We start from the raw sequence: 27,939 nt of genomic DNA on the forward strand, positions 1-27,939 counted from the left end.
AACCCTTTGTTGCTGAGTGCCAAGCATGTACATATTGCATCATTATGCCTCATTTATAGCTATATTTGAGCTCATTTAGTTTCCTTTAAGTCCTCTTAATTAAATTTATATCTCATGACACATGTAATATGGCTTTTAATTTTTTCGCGGCTCCAGACAGATTTGTTTTTGTATTTTTGGTCCAATATGGCTCTTTCAACATTTTGGGTTGCCGACCCCTGAACTATACAAAGTATTTCAATGGTTGGAACCTGCGCTTTTGCATGATATACCAGTTACTATAGTAATCTAATTAGTTACTATGGTAATCTAAGTCACAGCAGCTCAGACGAGGTATCAAGCAGTGTGGGTAGGGAGCATTTCCACAGGGGCCAGCCTGAAATGCGGGTTTTTTTACAACAAAGTTCTAAAGCTTAGCGATATATCAGTTATATCAGATTGTAGATGGGTCTTTTTTTTACCGTTCGCGTTCATATTTCACTGTGTTTATTGCATTTTGCTTGATTTTAAAATATGTCGATCGAAAGGGGGTGTGACATTCATATGTTGTCAATATTCAGTGTTTTATCGGTCATAGTTAATATTGTAAATCCCACATTCTTTATTTTCATGTACATTCTGGGTGTCTCATTCAGTAAAAAAAAATTAAATTCCATTTTGTTTTTTAAGGCAGTCTGTCATAACTTTCAGACATTATTTGAGATTTTGTATTAGTGTTGCTAAAAATAGATATACCGGCCCCCAGACACATTTGTTTCTCTAAATTTGGCCCCCGAGGAAAAATAATTGCCCAGGCCTGTGCTAAGTGAATAAGTACTTTTGTAATTATTGCCCTATATTTCTGCACAATAACTGGCGAGCAATAGAGTGATTTTGGTCCCAAACATATTTTGTTTTATTCATTATTGCAGGGGTCACCAACGCGGTGCCCGCGGGCACCAGGTAGCCCGTAAGGACCAGATGAGTAGCCCGCTGGCCTGTTCTAAAAATAGCTCAAATAGCTGCCTCTATTTTTTAAATTTTATTTATTTACTAGCAATCTGGTCTCGCTTTGCTCGACATTTTTACTTCTAAGAGAGACAAAACTCAAATAGAATTTGAAAATCCAAGAAAATATTTTAAAGACTTGGTCTTCACTAACTGACAAAGAAACAGATAACAGATTTGGTGTCCAGTTCAAAGTGTGACATGAATTATTTACAAATTTGAGAGTTGACTTTTGTATTTTACATGAGTTATTATTTGTACAAACATGGTGCAAAGTAATTCATGATTTGTTAAAAAATGTTAGTGGCTAGCTAGTTAAAATGGGATATTGTGATTTCACAAGACTGTCTTAGAAGTGATCATTTGAAAATGTTCAATTTGAAAAATGTGCACTTAGAGAAAATATAAAAATAAAGGGTTGCATATTGATATTTATCTGTTTCTATATATATTTATTGTGAGAAATCATTAAGATGATCAGTGTTTCCACAAAGATAAATATCATTAATTATTAATAATAACATAGAGTTAAAGGTAAATTGAGCAAATTGGCTATTTCTGGCAATTTATTTAAGTGTGTATCAAACTGGTAGCCCTTCGCATTAATCAGTACCCAAGAAGTAGCTCTTGGTTTCAAAAAGGTTGGTGACCCCTGCATTATTGACATATTTGTCTACACTTTATGTTGTGTATTTTTTAATGAGATTTCCAGTCCATTTTCTCATCAATTATTACACCCTCTTTCAATGTCCGTCTGTTTGTATTTGTGTTTGGCTTTCTCTCCTGCTGCTACCGAATTGCATTATTTAACTTTTACTGAGATTCAAAGATGGTCTGTTTTTGTCAAACTATGTTTTTAATGTGTTCATTTCTTCTGTTTATTATTTGTATTAGCCTGTGTGTGTTCGCTCCTGTGTTTACCTCGCACAAGACCAGAGGTGGGTAGTAACGTGCTACATTTACTCCGTTACATCTACTTGAGTAACTTTTGGGATAAATTGTACTTCTAAGAGTAGTTTTAATGCAACATACTTTTACTTGAGTATATTTATAGATAAGAAACGCTACTTTTACTCCGCTCCATTTATCTACATTCAGCTCGCTACTCGCTACTGATTTTTATCGATCTGTTAATGCACGCTTTGTTTGTTTTGGTTTGTCAGACAGACCTTCAAGTGGGATCTATCGCATGCCTTCGTTTCACCAATCAAATGCAGTCACTGGTGACGTTTGACTCTGTTTCACCAATCAAACAGAGCCAGGCGGTTTGATTGATTGATTGAGACTTTTATTAGTAGGTTGCACAGTGAAGTACATATTCCGTACAATTGACCACTAAATGGTAACACCCGAATAAGTTTTTCAACTTGTTTAAGTCGGGGTCCACTTAAATTGATTCATGATACAGATATATACTATCATATATACTATCATCATAATACAGTCATCACACAAGATAATCACATTGAATTATTTACATTATTTACAATCAGGGGGGGGGGGGGGGTATGGACATCAAGTAGTGGACAGAGAGAGAGAGAGAGAGAGAGAGAGAGAGAGAGAGAGAGAGAGAGAGAGAGAGAGATCAGAAGGCATAAGAAAAAGAAAAAGTATCTGCATTTGATTGTTTACATTTGATTATTAGCAATCCGGGGAGGGTGTTAGTTTAGGGTTGTAGCTGCCTGGAGGTGAACTTTTATTGCGGTTTTGAAGGAGGATAGAGATGCCCTTTCTTTTATACCTGTTGGGAGCGCATTCCACATTGATGTGGCATAGAAAGAGAATGAGTTAAGACCTTTGTTAGTTCGGAATCTGGGTTTAACGTGGTTAGTGGAGCACCCCCTGGTGTTGTGGTTATGGCGGTCATTTACGTTAAGGAAGTAGTTTGACATGTACTTCGGTATCAGGGAGGTGTAGCGGATTTTATAGACTAGACTAGGTCACATGGTTAACTGCACATAAAGTTTCAGCGGCAAACAACAACAAGCTTAAGCTTACATGAACTCAACGTCAAATTTGAGGAAGCACATCGCGGTAAGTAATGTTAGTAGATATTTTGGCTGTCACCGTAGGCTGATGTTAGCTTCCCTGCTATGAATCACTGTCAAATGTACATTGTATGGGGACATTTATTAACGCACTGCAGCCTCATAGACACACACACACACACACGCATGCATAGAAACACCAATCAGTGTGTTCCCAGGTGCAGCCCACACCTATCAGATTATGGTTTGCGTAAAGGCTAACTTGTTATTTTCCTTTGTAATATCTGCCTACTGAGCCTATGGTGCTGTTAAGTTATTGTGGCTCAATTTGCCTTAATTTTTTTTATGTGAATGTATTATTATTTAATATATATTATTGTTTTAGTTGCTTAAGAGATATTCCTGGCTCTGAATTTGCTCATTGCTATTTTTATGTTTTTGTGCATTATTTGTTGCCGTCATTATTAAACGAACAGGTTACTCATCAGTTACTCAGTACTTGAGTAGTTTTTTCACAACATACTTTTTACTTTTACTCAAGTAAATATTTGGGTGACTACTCCTTACTTTTACTTGAGTAATAAATCTCTAAAGCGTGCAAAGAGATTATTCTAGATTGTACCTAATGTCATGACTGTTTTTATTGACTATTGACTATCTTATTGATTGTGGGACAAGCAGTAGAAAATGGATGGATGGTACTTTTTCGTCACTTATTGTTTGTCTTTGGTACACTAATGTGTATATTTTAGACCATTGGTTCTTTGTTTTATTTTTGCAAAAATATATATATATATTTTTATATTGCTCTTCTTATCTTTGGTATGAACATTATTATATAAACTCGAAGTTATTATTACTTTTTTTGGTTCTTTGTTGTTGCTATTTTTGTATTACAACATTTTATTATTTGATCATGTTGTACTGCATTTTAATATTTTGTTTTGTGATTGTGTGATATTTTTTGTCTGGACCCCAGGAAGAATAGTCTCCACTGCGGTGTAGACTAATGGGGATCCTTAATAAACTAAACTAAAGTAACAGTACTCTTACTTGAGTACAATTTCTGGCTACTCTACCCACCTCTGCTCAAGACGCTCTCCAGTGTTTATGGCCTACCTTCACTTGTCTTCTTTCCGAGTTGTTGGGAAAGCGATGTAAAAGCTTGCCACAATTCTCGTGGGTGGAGCAGCCCCTTGCTGTTTATACATGTGGGAAAAGTAACCAGGAAGCGCAGCAAACGCATAGCATCAGCTCAAAGTTAATAGCAGTAACCTTTCGACCAATCATTGAGGAGATCGCCTGAAACCGAGTTGGCCAAACTCTCTTTATACACCACTCTGTGTAAGGGTGCTCGTTCCATCTTTACTTCAGTTTAGGAGTCATTGGCCTGGAAAATGTTGAAGACCCCTGCACTAATGGCAACATAAGCTAGCCAATGGTGTTGTCTTTTTTTTTTCGTTTTAAATTTTTTTAAACTTTAATAAAGTTGCAAACAGCCCCTTTAAGCATGTTCAAAATAAACTAAACCATTGCTATAAACACAACATAATTAATACAACAAAATAATTCAGTGACTTATTTAAACCCAAACAATAGTGCAAAATCAACCAGAGTCTGAGTTGAATTAAAGTAAATAGTAATGAAGTCAAACAGTGACCTGTGATCTACCTATTTGAGGAGCTGGTAGAAGAAGAGCACAGTGACAAACAGGAAGCACAGCACCCACCAGTAGTCAGCTGTAGAATGACAAAACAGTACGGCCATTAAACGACACCTGTTGCTAGTTTTATATTTAAAAATATTGTCATGTCTGATATTTGTTATGTCAATTGATGTGGACATTCAAAGATGAAATAGGTCAGTAGTACCTGGTTCTTGGTGTTCTACGAGTAGACTAACAATGAGAGGAGCATCCAGAGCTTGGTGTGACACCTTGCAGATGATTTCTGTTCCGTGGGCGACGCTGGCGGGCACGCTGAGGCGGGACGAGAGGGTGTACGTGCCGTTGCCGTGCTTCCGGTGGCTGGACAGCGAGCCCTGGTTGGGGAAGAGGGTGGGCTCCTTGTCTGTCGGCGAGCGTGACAACCACTCCACCTGCGAGGTAAATGCCAACACGTGAAGTGCTGCATGTCGGCCAGGTGCGTTCTTTTTTAAAGTGTGCTGACGGACCTGAGCATCCAGAGGGAAGTAGTTACTGCAATGGCACTTTATAGTCTGGGCGGCGTCCCCCTTTAAAACCAGCTTCGTCTCTGAGAGTGAAACAACGGGAGGTTCTACAAAAAAGGGCGGGATAGAGTAAAGCGTTTCATAAACATTGGTCTGTCCATTTACACACACACACATCTGTACTACACCAACAGTGTAAACATCACATTAAAACACACAACGATACATGTTTTTCAACGAGCACATAATACCAATTGTTATCCGTTTTCACACAAAATGTAAACATCTGTATGTCCATTCACGCAGTATTTTCTTTTGTCCATATTCACTTGCACACATAATGTAACCAAGTTTCTATCCATTCACATACACACACACGGCCTTTAAACATGTGTCAATTTGCAGACACACACGATGCCAATGTCTGTTTATTCACACACACAACATGCAAACATGAGTCTGTCTATACACACACATAAGGAAAGTTCATAAACTCATATATCGGTCTATCCAATCTAGGGTTGTCCTGATAGCAATATGTTGGTACCGTCACCGTTACCAAAATGTATTTCGATACTTTTCAGTACTTTTCAAAATAAAGGGGACCACAAAAAAACAATTATTGGCTTTGTTTTAACAGACAATCTTATATTACATCAAACATGTGTTTCTTATTGCAATTAAAGAAGAATTTTGTCATAAAATAACATAGTGAATATTCCAGGCAACTCCTCTTTTAGTAGTAAGTAAGCAAACAAAGGCCCCTAATTTAGCTGCAGACATACGCAGTAACATATTGTGTCATTTCCCATTCTACTGTTTTGTCAAAATTATAAGGGACAAGCGGTAGAAAATGGATTATTAATCTACTTTTTCATTTACTGTTAATATCTGCTTACGTTCTGTTTGAACATGTTCTATCTACACTTCTGTTCAAATTTAATAAGCACTCATTCCTTGGTTGTTTGGATACTTTACATTACTTTTAGGTGATACTACACATTTTGATATCGTTCCAATACCAAGTAATATACATTGGTTATAATTAAAATTGTACTGTATCCAGGGACTTATTTCCAGACTTCATAAACAATAAAAAAGTGACAACATATTTTGTGATACAAAAAATATCGATGTAATCATTGTGGTATCGACTAGATACAGCTCTTGTACTTGGTATCGTTACAGTCCATGTCTGTGTAGAGCCACCCATTGGTTTACATTTGGAGCGCCAGCTTGTTGTCAGTGGTTAGCTATTGTTCCTCCCACAGTGTGTAGTGAAGCATGCATCGTCTTGCAGGGATGATACTTGGAAGAAACTTACTTTATTTGTCGAGGATTAGTGATTTAGAAGTAGCTAAAACACTGCTGACTGCGGATGGATGTTCGCCTCGAGCTAGCAATGTTTTAAAGCCCCTCTTGAAGAGCGGTGCTTCAGTGTTTATAGTATCACCTTTACCGTTAGTTTTTAAATGGACGCAAAAATGCGTCCATTCTGCCTCTCATGTCTTTACACTGTGTCTGCTTGTAAGTACTCCGTACGGGTGCATTGCCCAACATGCACCTCTGCTGCAGCAATGTCACGACGTGACGCACCGTAATGGCCGTTAAAAAAACCAAAACAGTGCCAGTACTTTTCAGAGGCAGAATAGTACCGTTTCTAATTCATTAGTACCGCGGTACATTTTTAGTACCGGTATACCGTACAACCCTAGTCCAATCACATACAATGACAACATCTGTCGGTCCATTCACACATACAGATAATGTAAAGATATGTTTGCATATATTTACACACGTATGGTAAAAACCTGTTGATCCACTTCCATACATAAACAATGAAAATATATGTATTTCATTTTACACACACACACGCACACAAAATGTCAAGATCTGTATGTCCACTCACATACAGTATAAAACAGGGGTCCCCAAACTTTATGACTCAGGGGGCCGCATTGGGTTAAAAAAATTTGGCCGGGGGCCGGGCTGTACATAAATATAAAAATATATATATATATATATATATATATATATATATATATATATATATATATATATATATATATTCCGAGCGCGATGATGTCATGTTATCGATGGGAAAATGCATTTTTAGACAATATGATTTGCCTGAGTGGCTAGGAGACACCGAGAGTAACAAGCGGTAGATTAGAAAGGACAGATTTTTAAAAAAAAATAATTTAGAAAAAATATATATATATTTATATATTTTTTTTTTTCTTCCTAATTATATATATATATATATATATATATATATATATATATATATATATATATATATATATATATATATATATATATATATATATATATATGATTTTTTAAACTTGGGACTTCCCGCGGACCCCCTGGTATAAAACCTACTGTATCTGTCCATTCACATACAGACAACCACAACACCGGTTTGTCCATGTTTGTCTATTCACACATTCACATACTTACAACCTATGTTCATTCACATACAAACAATCTATAAACATCTGTCTGTCCAGTCACCCAATGTAAACATTTGCCTGCCTCGTCACATACACGAATACTGTAACCATATGTTTGTCCATTCACACACGTGCACAACATAGAGTAACAAGGTCCAATGCATGTGAAACTTACCAAATATCTCGAGATTGACCACTTGCTGGGCGTGGAAAGGACCTAAAAACACAGAGCAGATGAAGGCGCCCACATCCGTCACCTTTAAATTGTTCAAGGTCAAAGACGTGTCTCCTTGACCAACAACCCGGGCAGCATCCATGCTCGATTCCCCCCTGTCATTATGCACTGAGAACAGGAAGACAGCACAAGCCTCAACATGGTGTCTACATTCTGAGACAAATGCTGAGCTTAACGCAACGCTCACTTACCCTCCGTGCTCCCTTCTGAATCGTTGAGCTTTGTTTTCATCGTGTAGATTTTCTGGCCTTTTCCCCGATACTGCTGTCGCCATTCAATGTGCACTTCCTGGTCAGGCGATGCCTCTAAATACCTGAAACCACAGCTGAGGAGGCAATCGGCTTTCAGAGGGCCAGATGGAGCCTTAGCAGTGGAAAACACCAGAAAGGACACTGGGGAGGTAGAGGGACAAAGATGTCTTAGAGCAGCTTTAACACTTAACAGTTGTGTTTGGGTAATAACTGTGTCTCACACTCAGTTAGCAGCGTTCCAGCATGGGTCATAGGCAGGCCCAGTGCGGTTTGCATTACAGTCATCTGGTCCGCTACCACAGGCAAGGTGTGGAGGATCAACATAGCGCTGAAGTCCACACCTTTCACATCGATGGACACCATGAAATAGCTCGTTCCTAACTCTGCCTTTAAACCGCGGGGGTTATAAGCGGTTATTTCGCACATCACCTCCTGCTCGTTGCAGTCGGCGTGGAGCAACAACTCTGCGTTGGGAATTTCCCAGGCTGGCGCTGCCATGGACAGAGGGGGAAACGTCAAAAGAGGAGACATTTATTTTCTGGTGGGGAAGAGAGAAATAACCTTTGGACTCGAACAGAAGGTTGGATGGATCCGGCTCGAACGGTGGAACAAATGGTGTGAGCGCTGCCAGTGACTCATCATTGGACGCAACGGAGACGTCTCGCAAGATGAGGGTAGCCGGCGATCTGGCGAAGCCAGAATCCCCTTGCCCTCTGACTGAGTCCTCAATGAACTCGCAGGACAGGACCACGTCAGCAACCCCGGACGCTGCGCATCACAGTTTGAATAGAAAATGGAAGACAAGAAGCAAGGTTATTATTCTGAGAGGGATTTGCAGAATGCAAAACTACCACCACAACACAGTCCTTGGGATACTAGCTGTCTCCTGGCTTATTGTTATGCTGTAGGTCCGTGATTCTCAAACTGTGCTACAGAGATTCCATCAAGTGGTACTTGATTGTAAAGTACAGTGTTTTGTTTTCCCAAATTCTAACACTTTGTAACTGTTCAAACTTTCTGTAATGTCACAGTGGCCAAAAATATTACCGTATTTTTCGGACTATAAGTAGCAGTTTTGGCCGGGGGTGCGACTTATACTCAGGAGCGACTTATGTGTGGAAATTATTAACACATTACCGTAAAATATCAAATAATATTATTTAGCTCATTCACGTAAGAGACTAGACGTATAAGATTTAATCGGATTTAGCTTTTAGCAGATTGTTTGGTAAACGTATAGCATGTTCTATATGTTATAGTTATTTGAATGACTCTTACCATAATATGTTACGTTAACATACCAGGCACGTTCTCAGTTGGTTATTTATGAGTCATATAACGTACACTTATTCAGCCTGTTGTTCACTATTCTTTATTTATTTTAAATTTCCTTTCAAATGTCTATTCTTGGTGTTGGCTTTTATCAAATACATTTCCCCAAAAAATGCGACTTATACTCCAGTGCGACTTATATATGTTTTTTTCCTTCTTTATTATGCATTTTCGGCCGGTGCAACTATATACTTGTTAGATAAAACCTCTGCCTTGTTTTTAATGAATACTTACACCTACTAAAGTGCAGGTTACCAGTCTCCACACTGCTAGTTGGCGTAGCAAATGCCACAGTGAACCCCGCAAGATCCAACTAAAGCACACAGTTTTTTTCCGCTGGCATTAGCTTATAGCTAGAGATAAGGTTAGGCCGGGGGTCGGCAACCTGTGGCTCTTTAGCGCCAGCCTAGTGGCTCTCTGGAGCTTTTTAAAAAAATTGATGAAAATGGAAAAAGATGAGGGACAAATATATTTTTTGTTTTCATATGATTTCTGTAGGAGGACAAACATGACCTTCCTAATTGTTAGAAATCCCACTTTATGTATTAAACATGCTTCACTGGTGAGAGTGTTTGGCAAGCGTGGTTTTGTCCTACTAATTTTGCCGGTCCTTGAACTCACCATAGTTTGTTTACATGTAAAACTTTCTCCGATGCTGCCACAGAAATACGTGTTTTATGCCACTCCTTCTTTGTCTAATTTTGTCCACCAAACGTTTTATGCTGTGCGTAAATGTGTGCAAAGGTGAGCTTTGTTGATGTTATTTATTTGTGTGGAGTGCTAATCGGGCATATTTGGTCAGTGCATGACTTCAAGCTAATCGATGATAACATGCTATTAAGGCTAGCTGTGTGTACATAATGCATCATCACGCCTCGTTTGTAGGTATATTTGAGCTCATTTAATTTCCTTTACTTATGTCGTCTGTGTTTTTAATGTATATGTCTCATACCACATTATCTGTATGTAGTACTGGCTGCATTTCCGATTCCGTTGTTTGTGTGCCATGTTGTTCCAGACCACAGCAAACGTTACCCAGCTTGCAAAGATTGTAATAAATCCATTAGAAGAAGACAGCCTGCCGTTTCCTTTGAATTGGACCCACACATCTATACATTTGGCCATTCTAAGCCAGTCATTTCCAGGAGTTATCTCACCCTCTGAGAAGCCTCCATTTTACTAATGTTTTCCAATGTTGTAATAATGTGTGGAATAAATATTACATTTCAACATTTCTGTCAACGAAGATTTGCGTCAGCCTGCGACACATAATCATTTTGATAGTAGGCTATTACAGCTAATGTAGACACATCATGTGTTGCCTTCATTGTAACACTTATGTAAGACTTAGATTTTTTTACGGCTCCAGACAGATTTTTTTTTTTCCCACTTTTAATCCAATATAGCTCTTTCAACATTTTGGGTTGCCGACCCTTTGCTTTTTAATGACCAAAAATAATGTAACGCTATTGAATGAAGACAATAGTACCAGCTGCCCTTTTAGTCCGGCCACAAGTTTATTGATTAGCTTTCTGGTGCTGCCTTTTTGCCAGAGTGACAATGATTGACAGCATGCAGCACCTGACCAATCAGTGGCCAGATGGGAGATTCATGCAAGAGCGAGTCACAATCATTCACAGGGGAGAGAGATTTTTGATAAATTGATTTAAAAACAGATACTGTTAAATTGGTGAGTGAGATCATAGACTTTTTCAAACACGGTTTTGTTATATTATGGGTGTAGTTTACAGTACATTACATCGGACCAGGAAGAGAGCAGGTTACAGGGGTGGACTGGTCATCTTGAGGTTTTTTTTCTTTTAACTCTATGCGCCACCCTTGACACGTTCGACACCGTTGAGAAGCAAAAATAACTTGAAAAACAACATGTCTATCAATAATTGACACGTTGCTTCATATGAAATGTAATAACAAACATATATCGCCTTACAAGACACACCTGTCGTGGATACATTCATAATGGCAGTGTTATGTCACGTCAGACTTTGGTGGTCTGTTAAGACTCTTAGACTGTTGGAAGTGTAGCGCAGAAAAATCTATCCCCATCGACGGATTAAAAGAAATTAAGTGCCCTTAATTGTATTTTTTTTTATTGTCTTATTTTGCACTAAAAATATACCAATTATTTACACTTAAACTTAGTTAGACTTAGACAAACTTTATTGATCCACAAGGGAATTTTTTCCACACATTCTCAGTTTCAATTAATGGAAAGGGTAAGGATGGAAAGGATGATGCAGGTATTAAGTAGACTAAAAATGTGCCATAGTAGCAATATAAAATATTACATATATGTAATGTTTACATATTATATATACAGTATATAATATATACTCATATATTATACTATATTATATTTTTATATAATATATACAATATAACAAATCCCAATTACCATGTACAATATTACAGTAAATGTAACAGCTGCAGCAAAAAAAAAAGGCAGCATAAAATAGAGAGTATATCCAGCAGAAAATATACATTATAAACAAAGAGAGGTAAAAATATATCAATTATTTGCTTATCATGTATTCATAAAATCCAAAACATGTATTTAAATACATTTAGGTTTAAGTCAAATAGTATTAATTATTAAATATCATTGTTTCGCACAAATAAAAAAGCGAAAAAAGAATCATGCATTGAATCAGTTAAAATACGTTCCTTCGAGCCACGCCCCCTAAGCTCAAGCCCCGCCTCGGAAATCCAAATTACGTCCATGCACTGAACAAAATAACTCGCACCCCGAAGTACAAGTTTATTACATATAAAAATTTTTTTTAATCAAACACAAGTGCTTACCACACACGCAGGTTGTGAAGAGTCCAAACAAAATGACTCCTGTCACCATCCCGGAAGTCTCTTCTTGGTAAAATGAAACAGATCACGTTCAAATCTACTTTCATTTTTGACTTTAACAACACACTACATCATGTCAAGACAGAAATACACCCAAACTATTACACACGCTCACAATGTCACATTATTACAGTTCATTAGTAATTACTAACCTTCTTGTGACAAGAAGAGACACTTTAAAAACGTTGCCTTGTCTGTGCAGCTCGACGGATGACGCATGCGCAAAGCAAGCACTGTTCGGGGTGAAAACGAAAGTGAACAGCCTCCTGCCTCAGAGGTTGTTTTGGAGACAAGTACAAGGCACTTTTAGGTTGGAGCTTCGGAGTGGAGGATTTTTAAGAAAAGTGAGAAAAGTATGTATTTTATTTATTAATTAATAATTTTTAACTTACTTTTATTTGACTTTTGTCAAGATATACATTTTTGTGTTTTGGTAATGAGAAAATACGTATACGTTGAGTATTACTTTTCTCATGTTATTACAAACCCCGTTTCCATATGAGTTGGGAAATTGTGTTAGATGTAAATATAAACGGAATGCAATGATTTGCAAATAATTTTCAACCCATATTCAGTTGAATATGCTACAAAGACAACATATTTGATGTTCAAACTGATAAACTTTTTTTTTGTGTGCAAATAATCATTAACTTTAGAATTTGATGCCAGCGACACGTGACAAAGAAGTTGGGAAAGGTGGCAATAAATACTGAAAAAGTTGAGGTATGCTCATCAAACACTTATTTGGAACATCCCACAGGTGAACAGGCAAATTGGGAATAGGTGGGTGCCATGATTGGGTATAAAAGTAGATTCCATGAAATGCTCAGTCATTCACAAACAAGGATGGGGCGAGGGTCACCACTTTGTCAACAAATGCATGAGCAAATTGTTGAACAGTTTAAGAAAAACATTTCTCAACCAGCTATTGCAAGGAATTTAGGGATTTCACCATCTACGGTCCGTAATATCATCAAAGGGTTCAGAGAATCTGGAGAAATCACTGCACGTAAGCAGCTAAGCCTGTGACCTTCGATCCCTCAGGCTGTACTGCATCAACAAGCGACATCAGTGTGTAAAGGATATCACCACATGGGCTCAGGAACACTTCAGAAACCCACTGTCAGTAACTACAGTTGGTCACTACATCTGCAAGTGCAAGTTAAAACTCTCCTATGCAAGGCGAAAACCGTTTATCAACAACACCCAGAAACGCCGTCGGCTTCGCTGGGCCTGAGCTCATCTAAGATGGACTGATACAAAGTGGAAAAGTGTTCTGTGGTCTGACGAGTCCACATTTCAAATTGTTTTTTGGAAACTGTGGACGTTGTGTCCTCCGGACCAAAGAGGAAAAGAACCATCCGGATTGTTATAGGCGCAAAGTTGAAAAGCCAGCATCTGTGATGGTATGGGGGTGTATTAGTGCCCAAGACATGGGTAACTTACACATCTGTGAAGGCGCCATTAATGCTGAAAGGTACATACAGGTTTTGGAGCAACATATGTTGCCATCCAAGCAACGTTACCATGGACGCCCCTGCTTATTTCAGCAAGACAATGCCAAGCCACGTGTTACATCAACGTGGCTTCATAGTAAAAGAGTGCGGGTACTAGACTGGCCTGCCTGTAGTCCAGACCTGTCTCCCATTGAAAATGTGTGGCGCATTATGAAGCCTAAAATACCACAACGGAGACCCCTGGACTGTTGAACAACTTAAGCTGTACATCAAGCAAGAATGGGAAAGAATTCCACCTGAGAAGCTTCAAAAAGGTGTCTCCTCAGTTCCCAAACGTTTACTGAGTGTTGTTAAAAAGAAAGGCCATGTAACACAGTGGTGAACATGCCCTTTCCCAACTACTTTGGCACGTGTTGCAGCCATGAAATTCTAAGTTAATGACTATTTGCAAAAAAAAAATAAAGTTGATGAGTTTGAACATCAAATATCTTGTCTTTGTAGTGCATTCAATTGAATATGGGTTGAAAAGGATTTGCAAATCATTGTATTCCGTTTATATTTACATCCAACACAATTTCCCAACTCATATGGAAACGGGGTTTGTATTAAAGTACATTTTCAACTTTCATAAAATATTTTCATAACTTCTGGGATACGTCAAATTACAACTAGTTGAAGGACACCGCGGTCATGGCCTGAAGGGATCTGTATCGCTTTTACTGGCACTTTTTTGAGGAGGGTGGCAGGAACCCTGCCACACAAAATACAACAAATGTGCTGACGGCATACATCACTCCCCCGTTCCCCATTCATTGAAAAGACGGAAGTCGATGCGAACGCCGACGTGCTGCCAGAAAACAAAAAGAAGAGGAAGAAGAACGCCTACGTGCTATTACTGCTAATCATGGCAAAAGTTGCAAAACAAACAAAGAAACAAAAAGTTTTGTCTGAGGAGACAAAAGAAGAAAAAGGGCGGCTACCCGGATAAAAGGACAGTCAAGGATCAACATTGGCCCACTTTCACTTGTTGGCTATGCTCAACGATGAGAAGGGGTTTTAGATGCTGCCTTGGCTCTGTTCCTGATAAACTAGTAAGTGACTTTCGATGCTCAAATCAAAATGATAATGCTAATGTTAGCTATCAGAAAGTTGCGTGGTAGCAATAAATAGCCACCGGCTTGATAACTCGCAGTTTCACGCTACTTTCTTTGAAAAAACTCTCCCGCCGGACCTGTATCCGCCCGATACATTCTTGGTATTTGCGTCATGTTTGTGGCGCAATCCAAAATCATTTCTTGATAGGTTCTGCTATTTAACATTAGCATAGCCATTAAAGATGTCATATTTGTAATCTGTGCCAATATTACAGGGAACATCATGTCAGTTTTAACGCAATATGCGCTAGTCCTCATTGGAAATGCGGCCTTCTGGCAAAACACTACCGCTTTGGTCCACTGGCGCCACCAAAATCAACCAAAACTAAAAGTTCTTAAATGAGGCTTTAAATTCCTAAACCAGGGGTAGGCAACCCAAAACATTGAAAGAGCCATATTGGACCAAAAATACAAAAAACTAATTGATTGATTGAAACTTTTATTAGTAGATTGCACAGTACAGTACATATTCCGTACAATTGACCACTAAATGGTAACACCCCAATAAGTTTTTCAACTTGTTTAAGTCGGGGTCCACGTTAATCAATTCATGGTAGAATCTGTCTGGAGCCTCAAAAAAATGAAAAGCCTGTACATAAGTCTTATGATGAAGGCAACACATGACGTCAGTGTCTATATTAGCTATAATAGCCTACTATCAAAATGACTATGTGTCGCAGGCTGAAGGAAATCTTCGTTGACAGAAATGTTGAAATGTATTATTTATTCTACACATTTTTACGACATTAGAAACCATTAGTAAATCAGAGGCTACTCAGAAGGTGAGATAACTCCTGGAAATGACTGGCTTTTAATGGCCAAATGTATAGATGTGTGTCCAAGTTAAAGGAAATGGCAGGCTGTCTGCTTTTAATAGATTTATTACAATCTTTGGCAAGCTAAGTAATGCTTTCTGTGGTCTGGAACAACATGGCACACCAACAACTATCTGAAATGCAGCCAATATTACATACAGATAATGTGTCATGAGACATGCAAAACTAAATTATATACAAAGAGGATAAAAGTAAAGGATATTAAATGATCTCAAATATACCTACAAATGAGGCATAATGATGCAATACAGCTAGCCCAAATAGCATGTTAGCATTGATTAGCTTGCAGTCATGCACTGACCAAATATGCCTGATTAGCACTCCAACAAGTCAATAACATCAACAAAGCGCACCTTTGTGCATTCACACACAGCATGAAACTTTTGGTGGACAAAATGAGACGAAGAAGGAGTGGAAGATTTTACATTTAAACAAACTGTTGCATCGCAGTCCACAATATGGTGAGTTCAAAAACCGCCAAAATTAGTAGGTCAAAATTATGTTCACCAAATACTCTCAACAGTGAAGCATACACACAAACATATTAAACAGTGGGCTTTCTAACAATTAGGAAGGTTTGTGTCATGTTTGTCCTCAAACAAAAAACATACAAAAAAAAAAAATATATATATATATACACTGTATATATATATATATATATATATATATATATATATATATATATATATATATATATATATATATATATATATATATATTTTTTTTTTTTTTTCGAGAGCCGCGAGTTGCTGACCCCCGCCCTAAACTGTTATAAAATTGTATACAATTGATTAGATGGTGAGTTATTGTGATGTAGAGAAATCCCATACTATTGCCCATAGTTCCCATATTTTGAAATGCATTAGACACACGCAATAAATGACGTTGTGAAATCCCCTGATGTTGTTTGGTGCTAAAATAACCTCAACGTTAGCGCCACATTAAACATTATGTTGCTACTGGTCCGACTGTTCCTCAAAAATAATGTAAAAAAAAAACAAACAACTGAAAGCCTTGTCCAGCTGACGTATCCTATTCATGTTTAAATAACTTTTACCGCAAATCTATCGGCTCCAAATATCGGTTAACTGTCTTCTTGACTACTAATAATCGGTATCAATATTGGTCAGTCTCTAAGGTGAACCATTCAGAATTTCCTTCCTTTTCTCACAATTCACTTTCTCTCTGCTTAAGATCCCCCCAGAGTATTGCAAAAAAGCATACCCATCATCCTATTTATGATATTGGTAAGATGGATGACAGGAAGGACCACCTTGCCAAGTCCATAGTGGGGGACAAAGGGTCAGGTGGACACAATAGAGGATGATAGCGAGAGAGGAAAAGGTGTAATCATGCATGCCTTCATCACCCAAAGTTAACAAACATTTTGCATGTTGCACCATGTCAATAGAGACCGCGTGGGGGAGGTGAAACGAGGCAGGAAATAATGGAGGAGGGCCAAAAAAAAAGAAGAATGAGACGGGAGAGGTGGTGCTGGAAAATAGCACAATGAGGGTCTGTGGGGGTTTCCACTGCGTGGGATAAGAAAGGTAAGGTGGGGGAACTTGTATGAACGCGAGCAGTCACACGGCATAGAGGAGGGAAAAGTGTGCTTTTGACGACAAGTCTTGAGCTCAATACTGGTGGATCTCTTCGTGGCGATGGCTGAGAGGAAGTGCGCCCCTGAGGAGTACGTGAGTAAAAGTGGAAGATGCTGCGACAGATGCCCCGCAGGTCAGTTTTGAGGTGCCATACAACATTTTTACCCTGGGGGGTTTGAACTTCGGTGTCCTGAACGTTGGCGTTCACTCACCAGGAAACTACGTGCGAGCCGACTGCGACCACACCAAGAAGACTGAGTGTGGCTGCTGTGAACATGGATCCTACACAGCCACAAGAAACCACCTAAGGGCCTGTCGTATGTGCACGCAGTGCAGTGCCAGTAAGTCACTCAACTATTTAGTTTTTACACGGGCGCAGAGGTCTGAAATAGGTCACGACCCATCAAAGCAGTCACAGATCACGTTGCCACATTTTGTTTTTACATTTAATAGGGGTTAACTTGTTTTTACGCTTGTAGTACAAATATAGAATATCATGATATACATGTACTTCTTTGTACACTTGAATAGCATGAATGGTCAAATGTTTGTTCAAATATTGCCTGTTTTCATACCATACCAACTTTATTTATAAAGCCCTTTAAAAACAACCATAGTTGAAGAACAAAGGGCTGTACACCACAAAGAAATAGAGGCAAAGCACAGACTAAAAAATAGCATTTAAAACAGAAGTAAAATACACATTGAAAAAGCAAATACAAATTATCCTAAGAACAATTTGTTAGATAAAAAGCAGTTAAAAGGTTAAAAACAGTTTAAAGTCTCAAAAGCCAGTGAATAAAAATGTTTTTTAAGAAGAGTCTTAAAAAGTAGCCAAAGAAGGGGCCTGTCTCACATGAAGAGGGAGATGGTTCCAGAGTTTGGGACCCGCAACGGAGAAGGCTCTGTCCCCTCGAAGCTTGCGCTTTGATTTGGGTACCCCCGGGTGGGGGCTTAGAGGTGGAGCAAGACCACGTAAGGATTTAAAAACGAGTAAAATAATTTTAAAATGGACTCTAAAAGACACAGGCAGCCAGTGGAGGGAGGCTAAAACAGGAGTAATGTGTTTTCTTTTTCTTGTGTTAGTTAAAAGCCGGGCAGCTGCATTTTGGACCAGCTGCAGACGTGAGAGGGAGGAGTGACTAATTCCAAAATACAAAGAGTTACAGTAATCCAGCCGAGATGTGATAAAGGCGTGGATTACTGTCTCAGACTGTTGCCTAGAAAGAAGGTTTCTAACCTTGGCCAGCTGATGTAAATTAAAAAAAAGCTGTCTTTCACCACTGTGCCAATCTGACGGTCCCAATTTAAAATCACAGTCAATACGAAAGCCCAGGTTGGTGACCATGGGCTTAACGTGCAAAGCCAAGGGGCCAAAGTCAACAGGGGGGAGCCCACAGGTACCTCTAGGTCCAAACACTATTACCGTATTTTTCGGACTATAAGTCGCAGTTTTTTTCATAGTTTGGCCGGGGGTGCGACTTATACTCAGGAGCGACTTATGTGTGAAATTATTAACACATTACCGTAAAATATAAAATAATATTATTTAGCTCATTCACGTAAGAGACTAGACGTATAAGATTTCATGGGATTTAGCGATTAGGAGTGACAGATTGTTTGGTAAACGTATAGCATGTTCTATATGTTATAGTTATTTGAATGACTCTTACCATAATATGTTACGTTAACATACCAGGCACGTTCTCAGTTGGTTATTTATGCCTCATATAACGTATACTTATTCAGCCTGTTGTTCACTATTCTTTATTTATTTTAAATTGCCTTTCAAATGTCTATTCTAGGTGTTGGGTTTTATGAAATAAATTTCCCCAAAAAATGCGACTTATACTCCAGTGCGACTTATATATGTTTTTTTTCTTCTTTATTATGCATTTTCGGCAGGTGCGCCTTATCCTCCGGAGCGACTTATAGTCCGAAAAATACGGTACTTCTGTCTTCTTTTCATTGAAATGTAAGAAATTTAGGGCCATCCAAGCCTTGATATCATCAAGACAAGCAAGTAGTGGCTGCATTGAAGAGGCATGATTTCTCTTTAAATCATGGGACCATCATCTTCATGATGGTCCAAGTTTGACCCTGGAACGGAGGATTTATTCCTAGCTTGTTTAGCTTCCTGAAATATTGTGTTTGTTATAAGGGTTTGTTTCACTGGTGTTATTGTACGGTGGTACCTCAACTTAAGAGTGTCCAAATTTAAGAGTGTTTTGAAATAAGAGCTGTCTCTCGGCTAATTATTATGCTTTAAAGTTACAAGCAAAACTTTGAGTTACAAACATCCCTGCCATTAGTTGACTTAGCAAATGCTACAGATGATGCAACCAAAACATCCGGTCTTAATCGCTAGTGTTAGCTTATAGATAAAAGATTGCCGTAACTTTGTTTTCTAATAATGGGAAGGAAGAAAGTGAGTGTGACGGACAGTGCTGAGAAGAAAAAATGGATATTCACGAAATTAAAAAAAGAAATAATCAAAAACACGACTGAGCATGTCGCCAACTAGGCAAAGTAATTCGAGCGCATCACTGATACTGCAGCATAGTGAAGCAGAATGACAGCCAAAAATGTTAAAATAATATCTAAACAGCATCCATGAAAATATGAAAAAGCTCTCAATTATGAAAGAGCTACACCACTGAACCAAATGAGCTTGTAAATTGAGGTACTGCTGTATTACAAAAGATCTCTAGTAATGTAATAGATAACATGCCTTTCATGACTAAAGGCATGGGTTAGATTCCTCGCCAGGATTTCGTAGGAAAAGGCAAAAGTGGAGAAAAAAACAGGCATCAGTCAAAATATTAATACCATTAGTATAATATCCACTAATAAAACCCAGTTCGAATAGTAACAACATTAATGGTTATGGGGGCAGAAAGAATTGTTAAGTTGGTACTTCTCTAACAAACGTTGCTATATATCAGTGGTGTCAAAGTCAAGGCCTGCGGGATGATATTTGATTAGTATTAGAACCGGCCCGCAGGCCACAGCCGCCTGCTGCTGTTTTGCACGCACCAATACTCCATCAGTGTTGGCGCTAGGAATTTTCAAAATGGGGTCCCAGTGACCCCAACAAGTCATAAAAATGAGGTCCCACAGTACATTTTTGGGGTCCCAATTTTTTGTAACCATTTTGAAAACAAATGATAAATGTATGCATTATCCTGTTATATCTCACATTCTATATTGTGTTTTGAAATACATAAACATTACTTGATTCATTTAAAAAATTAATACAAAAGAAAACACATTTTTATGCATATGTAAATGTATTCAGTTATAAACATTCATTCACTTTCTTCTTTCCTTCATGGATCTAAACTTTTTTTTCTCTATATTTTTTATTGTAGTATTTTCAGAATGTGTTTGTTCTATTTTTGGCCACAGTAAGACAAAGAAAACAATCAGAAGTTGTCTTCAGTTTTTTGTTCTAATGCTATGATTTTAATAGTCCGGCCCGCGTGCGCACATATTTTCCTCCATTCTGCCCCTGAGCTAAAAGGAGTTTGACACCCCTGCTATATATTGTGTGAATATCATAGTGTTTGTGGAACAGATCTGGAAAGAATATAAACATGGGGGAAAAAAAGAGAGAAGCAACAATTCACATGTGCTTGTAATCAGAAAAAAAACTTGGGAGGATTAAAAAGTGTGTATATGTGTGTAATATAGGCAACAACCAGAGGACAGTAAAGGAGTGCATGGCTCACAAGGACACAGTGTGCGAGTGTGTGACGGGTTTCTTCTGCTACGGCGAGCCCTGCGAGCACTGCATGCCCGCCACCTCCTGCCCACCTGGTACAGGGGTCAAAGTTCCAAGTAAGCTTCCTGATTTTCCCTAAACGTTGCATGGAGAAGCGGAAAAGACACAAATCCGGAAATGAGAGTGGGCAACTGTTCTTTGTTGCAGCCACAGGGGCCAACGATACGATCTGTGTGCTGTGTGACAAGGGCACGTTCAGCAACGTGTCCGATTTCCAGTCAGCCTGTCAAAATCACACCAGGTCCAACCCCTTTCATGCACTATTTTGAATTGTTGTTGTTTTATTGTCTGGAAAAAGTGGATGTATTGGAGTTGTGTTTTGTTGACAGATGTCAGGATTTGGGTCGAGTGTTAGCAACTCCAGGAACATCAACCACTGATGCCATCTGTGGCAACTTGACATGTGGTGGGTCAACTGGAAGGACATTTAATGACAATGTTTCCCATTTATTGTTATATGTACTCTATTGTATATTTTAGTTGTATTTACTTATAATTTATTGTATGTTTTTAGTTGTCCCATTCTACTGCTGTTGTTGTTGTTAAATACCAGTGGGTCTCAAACTTTTTTCATCCAGGAACCACCTCAGAAAAAACTACCACCATAATGACGAACATTATAATACAGTAGTGTAGTAAACCTAAGTGTTCACTAAAAACTAGGCAGAGGTGTTATTTAAAAAGTAGATTTGATATTTTGGCCACTGTAGCATTTACACACAGTCTGAACAGTAACACTGTTTGAATAAAGGAAAATAAAACACTGTACTTTAATCAAGTGAGTATTTGACCGACCACTAGATAAAGCCCGCGGACCACAGTTTGAGAATAACTGTTATATACTATCGCTTTGTATTATTGGTATTGTCTATTATATTTTATTCGTTATTTCTTCCTCTTTTTTAGTGCCGTTGAGAATGTTTAGTTATCATTTCCTGTTGTAATTGAGCTCCCGTGTCAAACAATTTCCCTTGGGAATCAAAAAAGTTTGTCTGAGTCTTAAGTCTAAATTTGGACCGCCACAGAAATATGTTTTTTTCTTTTCTTTTTTAGATTCAGCGTGTTTTCCTTCGCTCACAAACACACAATGTTGTTGTCCCAATACAGTAGATAGCATCATAACTAACTACCACACCTCATTACCACACACCGCAGCTGACTTGGTAGCGCATTATAACGCATGTGTTCATCGATAAAGTACTATAACAGAATACACCATCCACACACAAACACTGAGTTAAGCGTCATGGCAAATCATGCAAATTAGACATTGACATCATTTACCCCGCTTTCCCCAGTCTGAATGTCATGTTTAAATCTTTGCATGAAGGTTAGAGGCTATTAATTATAAACATTTCCTTTTGGACGAGCCGCTGTTTTTTTCTTGCTGTCATGAGGGGAAGTCTTGTAGGAACATGTACTGTATGCCTGAAAGGCTTTTGTCAGAAAGGAAGTATACTAATGTACCTCAGCCAAGGACGCTATCATTTTCTTTGGAAGTTACTGAGCAAGTTCGCGCAAAAACTACCACACTAATTTCCACATACATTTGTGAAAGCGTGGGATTGAGCCCACAAATAAATTTTTTTCTTACACAATATTTTTACAAAATTGTAATGCCTTTTTTTTTTTTTTTTTAACCATACAATACGCTATTCATAGATTCATCTTTGTTCTATTCTACTTGTACTTATCTCATTATATCCTAATATTACCTAAACATTTTTGGTTTTATTGACATCTTTAATTTTCTTTATAACTGCTTAAACTATATTATGTGAGGTTTTTTTAATCCTAAAAAAAATATATTCCTTGTTTTTTTCTTTCTTTATCACAGCATATAAGGTATCAGTCTGTTATAAAATCTCTATTCTTCAAAATGTGAATAGAAATAAAAACTCAAATGTTTCATGGAAGTACATATTTTTTGCCAGCCCCCATGAAAATGTAGCATTATATGAAACTGAATGCAATGTAATCGATATGAAACCGACATATATTGGTTAATTTGTAGCAAGATACAGTAGAAACTAGGGTTGTACTGTATACTGGTATTAGTATAGTACCGCAATACTAAAGAATCATATTAGGTACTATACCACCTCTAAAAAGTACCGGTCCACACCCCCCAAATTTTTTTAACGGGCATGACGGCGCGTCGTCGTCACATCGTGACATTGCTGGTTTTACAAGCATTGGAGCATGTTCGGCAGCGTACTTACAAGCAGACATAGTGTGTGGACATAAAAGGGAGAATGGACGCATTAAAGACTAAGGATAAAGGTGAAGCTATAGCACTGAAACACCCTCAGTAAGAGGTGCTTTAAAACATGGCTAGCTAGCTAGCTAGCGGCTAACATCCATTCCGCAGTCTGCAGTGTTTTAGCTACTTCTAAATCACTAATCCTCGCCTCCATGGCGACAAATAAAGTATGTTTCTTACAAGTATCATCCCTGCAGGACAAGGAATAGCTAAACATGCTTCACTACACACCGTAACTCACCGGCGTCACAATGTAAACAAACACCATGGGTGGATCTACACCTGACATCCACTGTAATGATACCAAGTACAGGAGCGTATCTAGTCAATAATACTATGATAACAACAATATTTTTAGCATCACAAAATATTTTTTCGTTTAAAAAAAAAGTATATTATGTTTATAAACTCAGGAAATATGTCCTTGGACACATGAGGACTTAAATTATGACCATTGTATGATCCTGTAACATGGTTACCGGATCGATACTCCAATTTGTGGTATCATCCAAAACTAATGTAAAGCATCCAAACAACAGAAGAATAAGTGATTATTACATTTGAACAGAAGTGTAGATAGAACATGTTAAAAGAGAAAATAAACAGATATTAACAGTAAATGAACAAGTAGATTAATAACTCATTTTCTACCCCTAATTTTGACAAATGAATAGAATGGAAAATGACACAATATGTTACTGCATATGTCAGCAGCTAAATTAGGAGCCTTTGTTTGCTTACTTACTGATAAAAGACAAGTTGTCTCATATGTTCACTACTTTATCTAAGGACAAAATTGCAATAAGAAACATATGTTTAATTTACTGTAAGATTTTTTGTTAAAATAAAGCCAATAATGCCATTTTTGTGGCCCCCTTTATTTAGAAAAGTATCAAAATACATTTTGGTACCTGTATCAAAATATTGGTATTGGGACAAACCTAGTAGAAACACTTAGACCAACATGTTTGCGACAAATATGTGAGACGATGTCACTCACAACGCTCCCCGTTATGAATTTTGTGTCCAATGTGACCATGGGTCATCATCCTTTGTTTAGAAATTTAAAGCAGAAAGTTTTGTTATGTTTTATATATTAGCAGTAGTTAATCCCTATGACAGTTAAGAATTTTTAAATGTTACCTGAACATGTAAGAAAGCTTTTATGATAACCGTAGTTTGACACTGGAACTGATTACTCCTATTTTCAATTTCAACTATTTTAAATTTGAACAATTCGGAAGTCAATGTCATATTTGATTGTGTACATATTAGTTGCATTCACATTGGGCGCTTTACTTTATCAGTCATAATAAAAATACATATTTACATTGTGTACATATTGTACATACATGGTTATACTTTCTGAAATCCTCTTTATACTGTATATTCTTTGTTATTATTGTATTAAATACTATATTGTAATGGCACCGTCGGAGAGAAGAAAACTTAACTTCAATGCTTTGGGTACTTTTGAATGTTGTTGCTGTGTCTTGTACAGGTTGCTCGTGGGTATTACCTGCAGGCTTGTGGTTGGGCTTTGTGCTGACCATACTGGTGGCTTTAGGGCTGATGTGCTGGACTGCTAAACACAAATCACACAAAATGGGTAAGTATAACATACAGCAGAGCTGGGCAAATATTTTGACTCGGGGGCCACTTTGAGAGAAAAAATGTGTCTGGGGGGGCCAATGTGTATGTGTGTATAAATTATACATACGCATTTAGCTGTAAAAACCTGTATCTGTGTTTGGGTACCTTTTTTTCAGCAACACTAATACCAAAAGTCACAATTTCTAAAAACGTTATGACAGAGCTCCTAAAAAAAACCGAATGGAATTTTAATTTTTTTTACTGAATGGGGCACCAAAATGTACATTTAAATAAAGAACGTTTGATTTACAATATTAACTATGAACAATAAAACACTGAATATTAAAAACATATGAACATCGCTCCGCTTTTAATTCTCAGACAGCTCCTCGACAGTTGTGTATCTTTTACAATCAAGAAAAAACACAACAAAAATGTAAAAAAAGCAGCAAAATATCAATGTAAAGTGTAATAAACACCTACAATAAGATATATTATCATGTAAAAATGTGCTTCCGCATCTGTTCCTGACACCTGCGTTTGGGACTGGCTGCTCTGAAAACAAACCCGGCCCACTCTGATTTGTTCCTGGTCTGAGCTGCTGTGACGTAGATTACCGCAACAACTCGTTTAACACCCAAAAGCGCGGATTTCGACCATTTAAATACTTTCTATAGTTCAAGGCTGACGGTAATTCAAAAACAGCGCTGCACATCATAATGGCGTCTACAGTTTTGATGTTAAGAGGTCTAAAAAAATTATGTAAAACGTCTGGCGGGCCGGATTGAAAATCTTAACGGGCCGCGGGCCGTATTTTGCCCAGGTCTGGCATATAGTATCACACAGGCGGCAAATAGATTTTAGTTCTCCCTACTTTTGAAATTATCTACTTGACAGCATCAAGGGTTGGAATTGGGGGTTAAATCACCAAAATGATTCCGGAGCGCGGCCACTGCTGCTGCTCACTGTTCCCCTCACCTCCCAGGGGGTGGAACAAGGGGATGGGTCCAATGCAGAGGGTAATTTCACCACACCTAGTGCATGTGTGACTATCAGTGGTACTTTAACTTTAACTTTGACGTGTGCTACTTCCAATCGTCCTCCCACTGCTTCTTCCGTGGCGGTTGTACGGTATATTCTCGATAAAGAGAGTAAGGTACACACAGAATTTAAAATGCAAGCCTGATTCTTTCTCATTCATTTAGGTATGCGGGAAACCCCAGAGAAGTTGTAATGTTTGTTTTGAGTTGTACACTACATGTTATTTTTTGGAAAGCATTCTGACTGAATATGCACATTACATTGATTCCAGCAACAGAATTGGGCTTTACTGAAACTGACGAGTGAAAACAAACCCACCACATCCTGCACGTATTGAACTTGACGACTTGATGAGTAATAACGACTCCCCCACGTTTGCCACTCTTTGTTGACTGACATTTATCACGTAGATGATCGAGAGGTGTGGAAATCACAGACACAGTACATTGTGTACTTTGTTCATTTGCGTTTGTGTGCAAAGGTAGAACTTAGTCACTTAGAGCCATTTGATCTGTGGGAAACTTAGCTAATTTGTTCTTTGTCATCTTTATTTGAATAACAATATCATATAAAAGATCACATACAAAACAAAAAAAACGTTGCTTAAAAATACTGTATTTATTTTTAAACAAACCTGAACAGGAAATATATCCTTTTTTTTTACTACTTTATTTACACCAAATACATTATTTTATTTAAAAGTCTAGTTTTCGTCAGGCTGCAGATATAGATTTAAGTTACAGTACGTGCCTTAAAAAATATATATATTTAAAAAAATGAATTCGACGTATATCAAACAAACCTTTAACGATGGGAGTCAGTAGCGCCCCCGTGCGTCATTAATTGCAATGACAGACGAGTGAAAGTTGTTGAATATGTGGCGATAATACTCCCTCGTTTATATTCTTGTTCCCAGGTAAGTTATTTTTCATACAAAACATTCATTAAACATTCGAATACCACAGAACATGACGTCGCAATTCTCCCGTCGTTTAAAAAAGAAAAAAACAAGTCCAGGAAGTGAGGTTTTCATCGCGCATGCGTGGACCGAGCGTGTCTTTCGGTACCGATACTAGTGATTGCTTGAAACTTTTATTAGTAGATTGCACAGTACAGTACATATTCCGTACAATTGACCACTAAATGGTAACACCCGAATAAGTTTTTCAACTTGTTTAAGTCGGGGTCTACGTAAATCAATTCATGGTATGCTTTTAGCATAGTTGAAACCTTATTCATTCATATGATTTATTATTAAATTACATTAAATAAATAAATTTAAAAAACTATTAATTCCTCCCCTGACTTTTATAACACTTTTGTGACCACTGTGTGATTTTTTTTTAATCGTGCATATTTCCAGCCAGGTCAAGCATCCAAATACATGAGGTGAAGAAGGCCTCGATCATCACTGACGGCCTGCTGGAGCCTCCACTACCAAACCCAGCGCCCCATGAGCCCTGCCAAAAGAGCGACCTGACAGGGGGCGTCCGATTAACCATACTTACCCCAGGTGAATAACATCACAAAATCACTGTATGTCTGATTTTTGGTAATGATTCAGCATTTTTGGAAAATGTTCTTCAGATGATTGTGCAGTCAGCTGCAGGCCACAAGACAACATGGACCTTCCTGCTACTCTTCAAACAGACTCTTCGAACCACCACAACGGGACTGACGCGTACCACCGGAGCTTCTCCGAGCCGCAGGAGGACGAGTGGTGTGGAACATGAGTGGCGTGGAACATGACTGCAGTTCGATGGAATGCCCGTTCTGGGGTTTTAAGGCCATTTCCGCATCCATGCAACCAGACTTCTTCTCCACACAGGACAGTTTAAGGATGGTTGGTGTGTTACTGCCCCCTGCAGGCGAATAGTGGGGACTGACACTGTCCCATCAGAGATTGCACATG

At 38.2% G+C, this 27,939-nt stretch overlaps 1 protein-coding gene across 8 annotated transcripts; it reads right to left on the minus strand.

Annotated features, from left to right (window-relative positions):
• Positions 1-1,038: 1,038 nt before the first annotated feature.
• On the minus strand, positions 1,039-27,831 carry tapbpl (TAP binding protein like). 8 transcript variants are annotated; one of them, XM_062063809.1, is made up of 11 exons: positions 27,536-27,831; positions 24,913-24,975; positions 12,451-12,531; positions 12,242-12,304; positions 8,648-8,854; positions 8,308-8,577; positions 8,027-8,227; positions 7,776-7,943; positions 5,148-5,251; positions 4,847-5,072; positions 1,039-4,714 (listed from the first exon to the last, which is right to left on the minus strand). In XM_062063809.1, the coding sequence occupies exons 1-11, from the start codon at positions 27,549-27,551 to the stop codon at positions 4,647-4,649; spliced, it is 1,467 nt and encodes a 488-aa protein (XP_061919793.1). In that variant the 5' UTR covers positions 27,552-27,831; the 3' UTR covers positions 1,039-4,646. The 8 variants fall into 8 exon arrangements, with proteins under 8 accessions (XP_061919793.1, XP_061919791.1, XP_061919792.1 ...); XM_062063807.1 differs by having other exon boundaries at positions 24,913-24,978; XM_062063808.1 differs by having other exon boundaries at positions 12,242-12,301; positions 24,913-24,978; positions 27,536-27,830.
• Positions 27,832-27,939: the final 108 nt, after the last annotated feature.

The sequence above is a fragment of the Entelurus aequoreus genome, linkage group LG11, assembly GCF_033978785.1.
Source record: "Entelurus aequoreus isolate RoL-2023_Sb linkage group LG11, RoL_Eaeq_v1.1, whole genome shotgun sequence".
Classification (NCBI taxonomy): Eukaryota; Metazoa; Chordata; class Actinopteri; order Syngnathiformes; family Syngnathidae; genus Entelurus; species Entelurus aequoreus.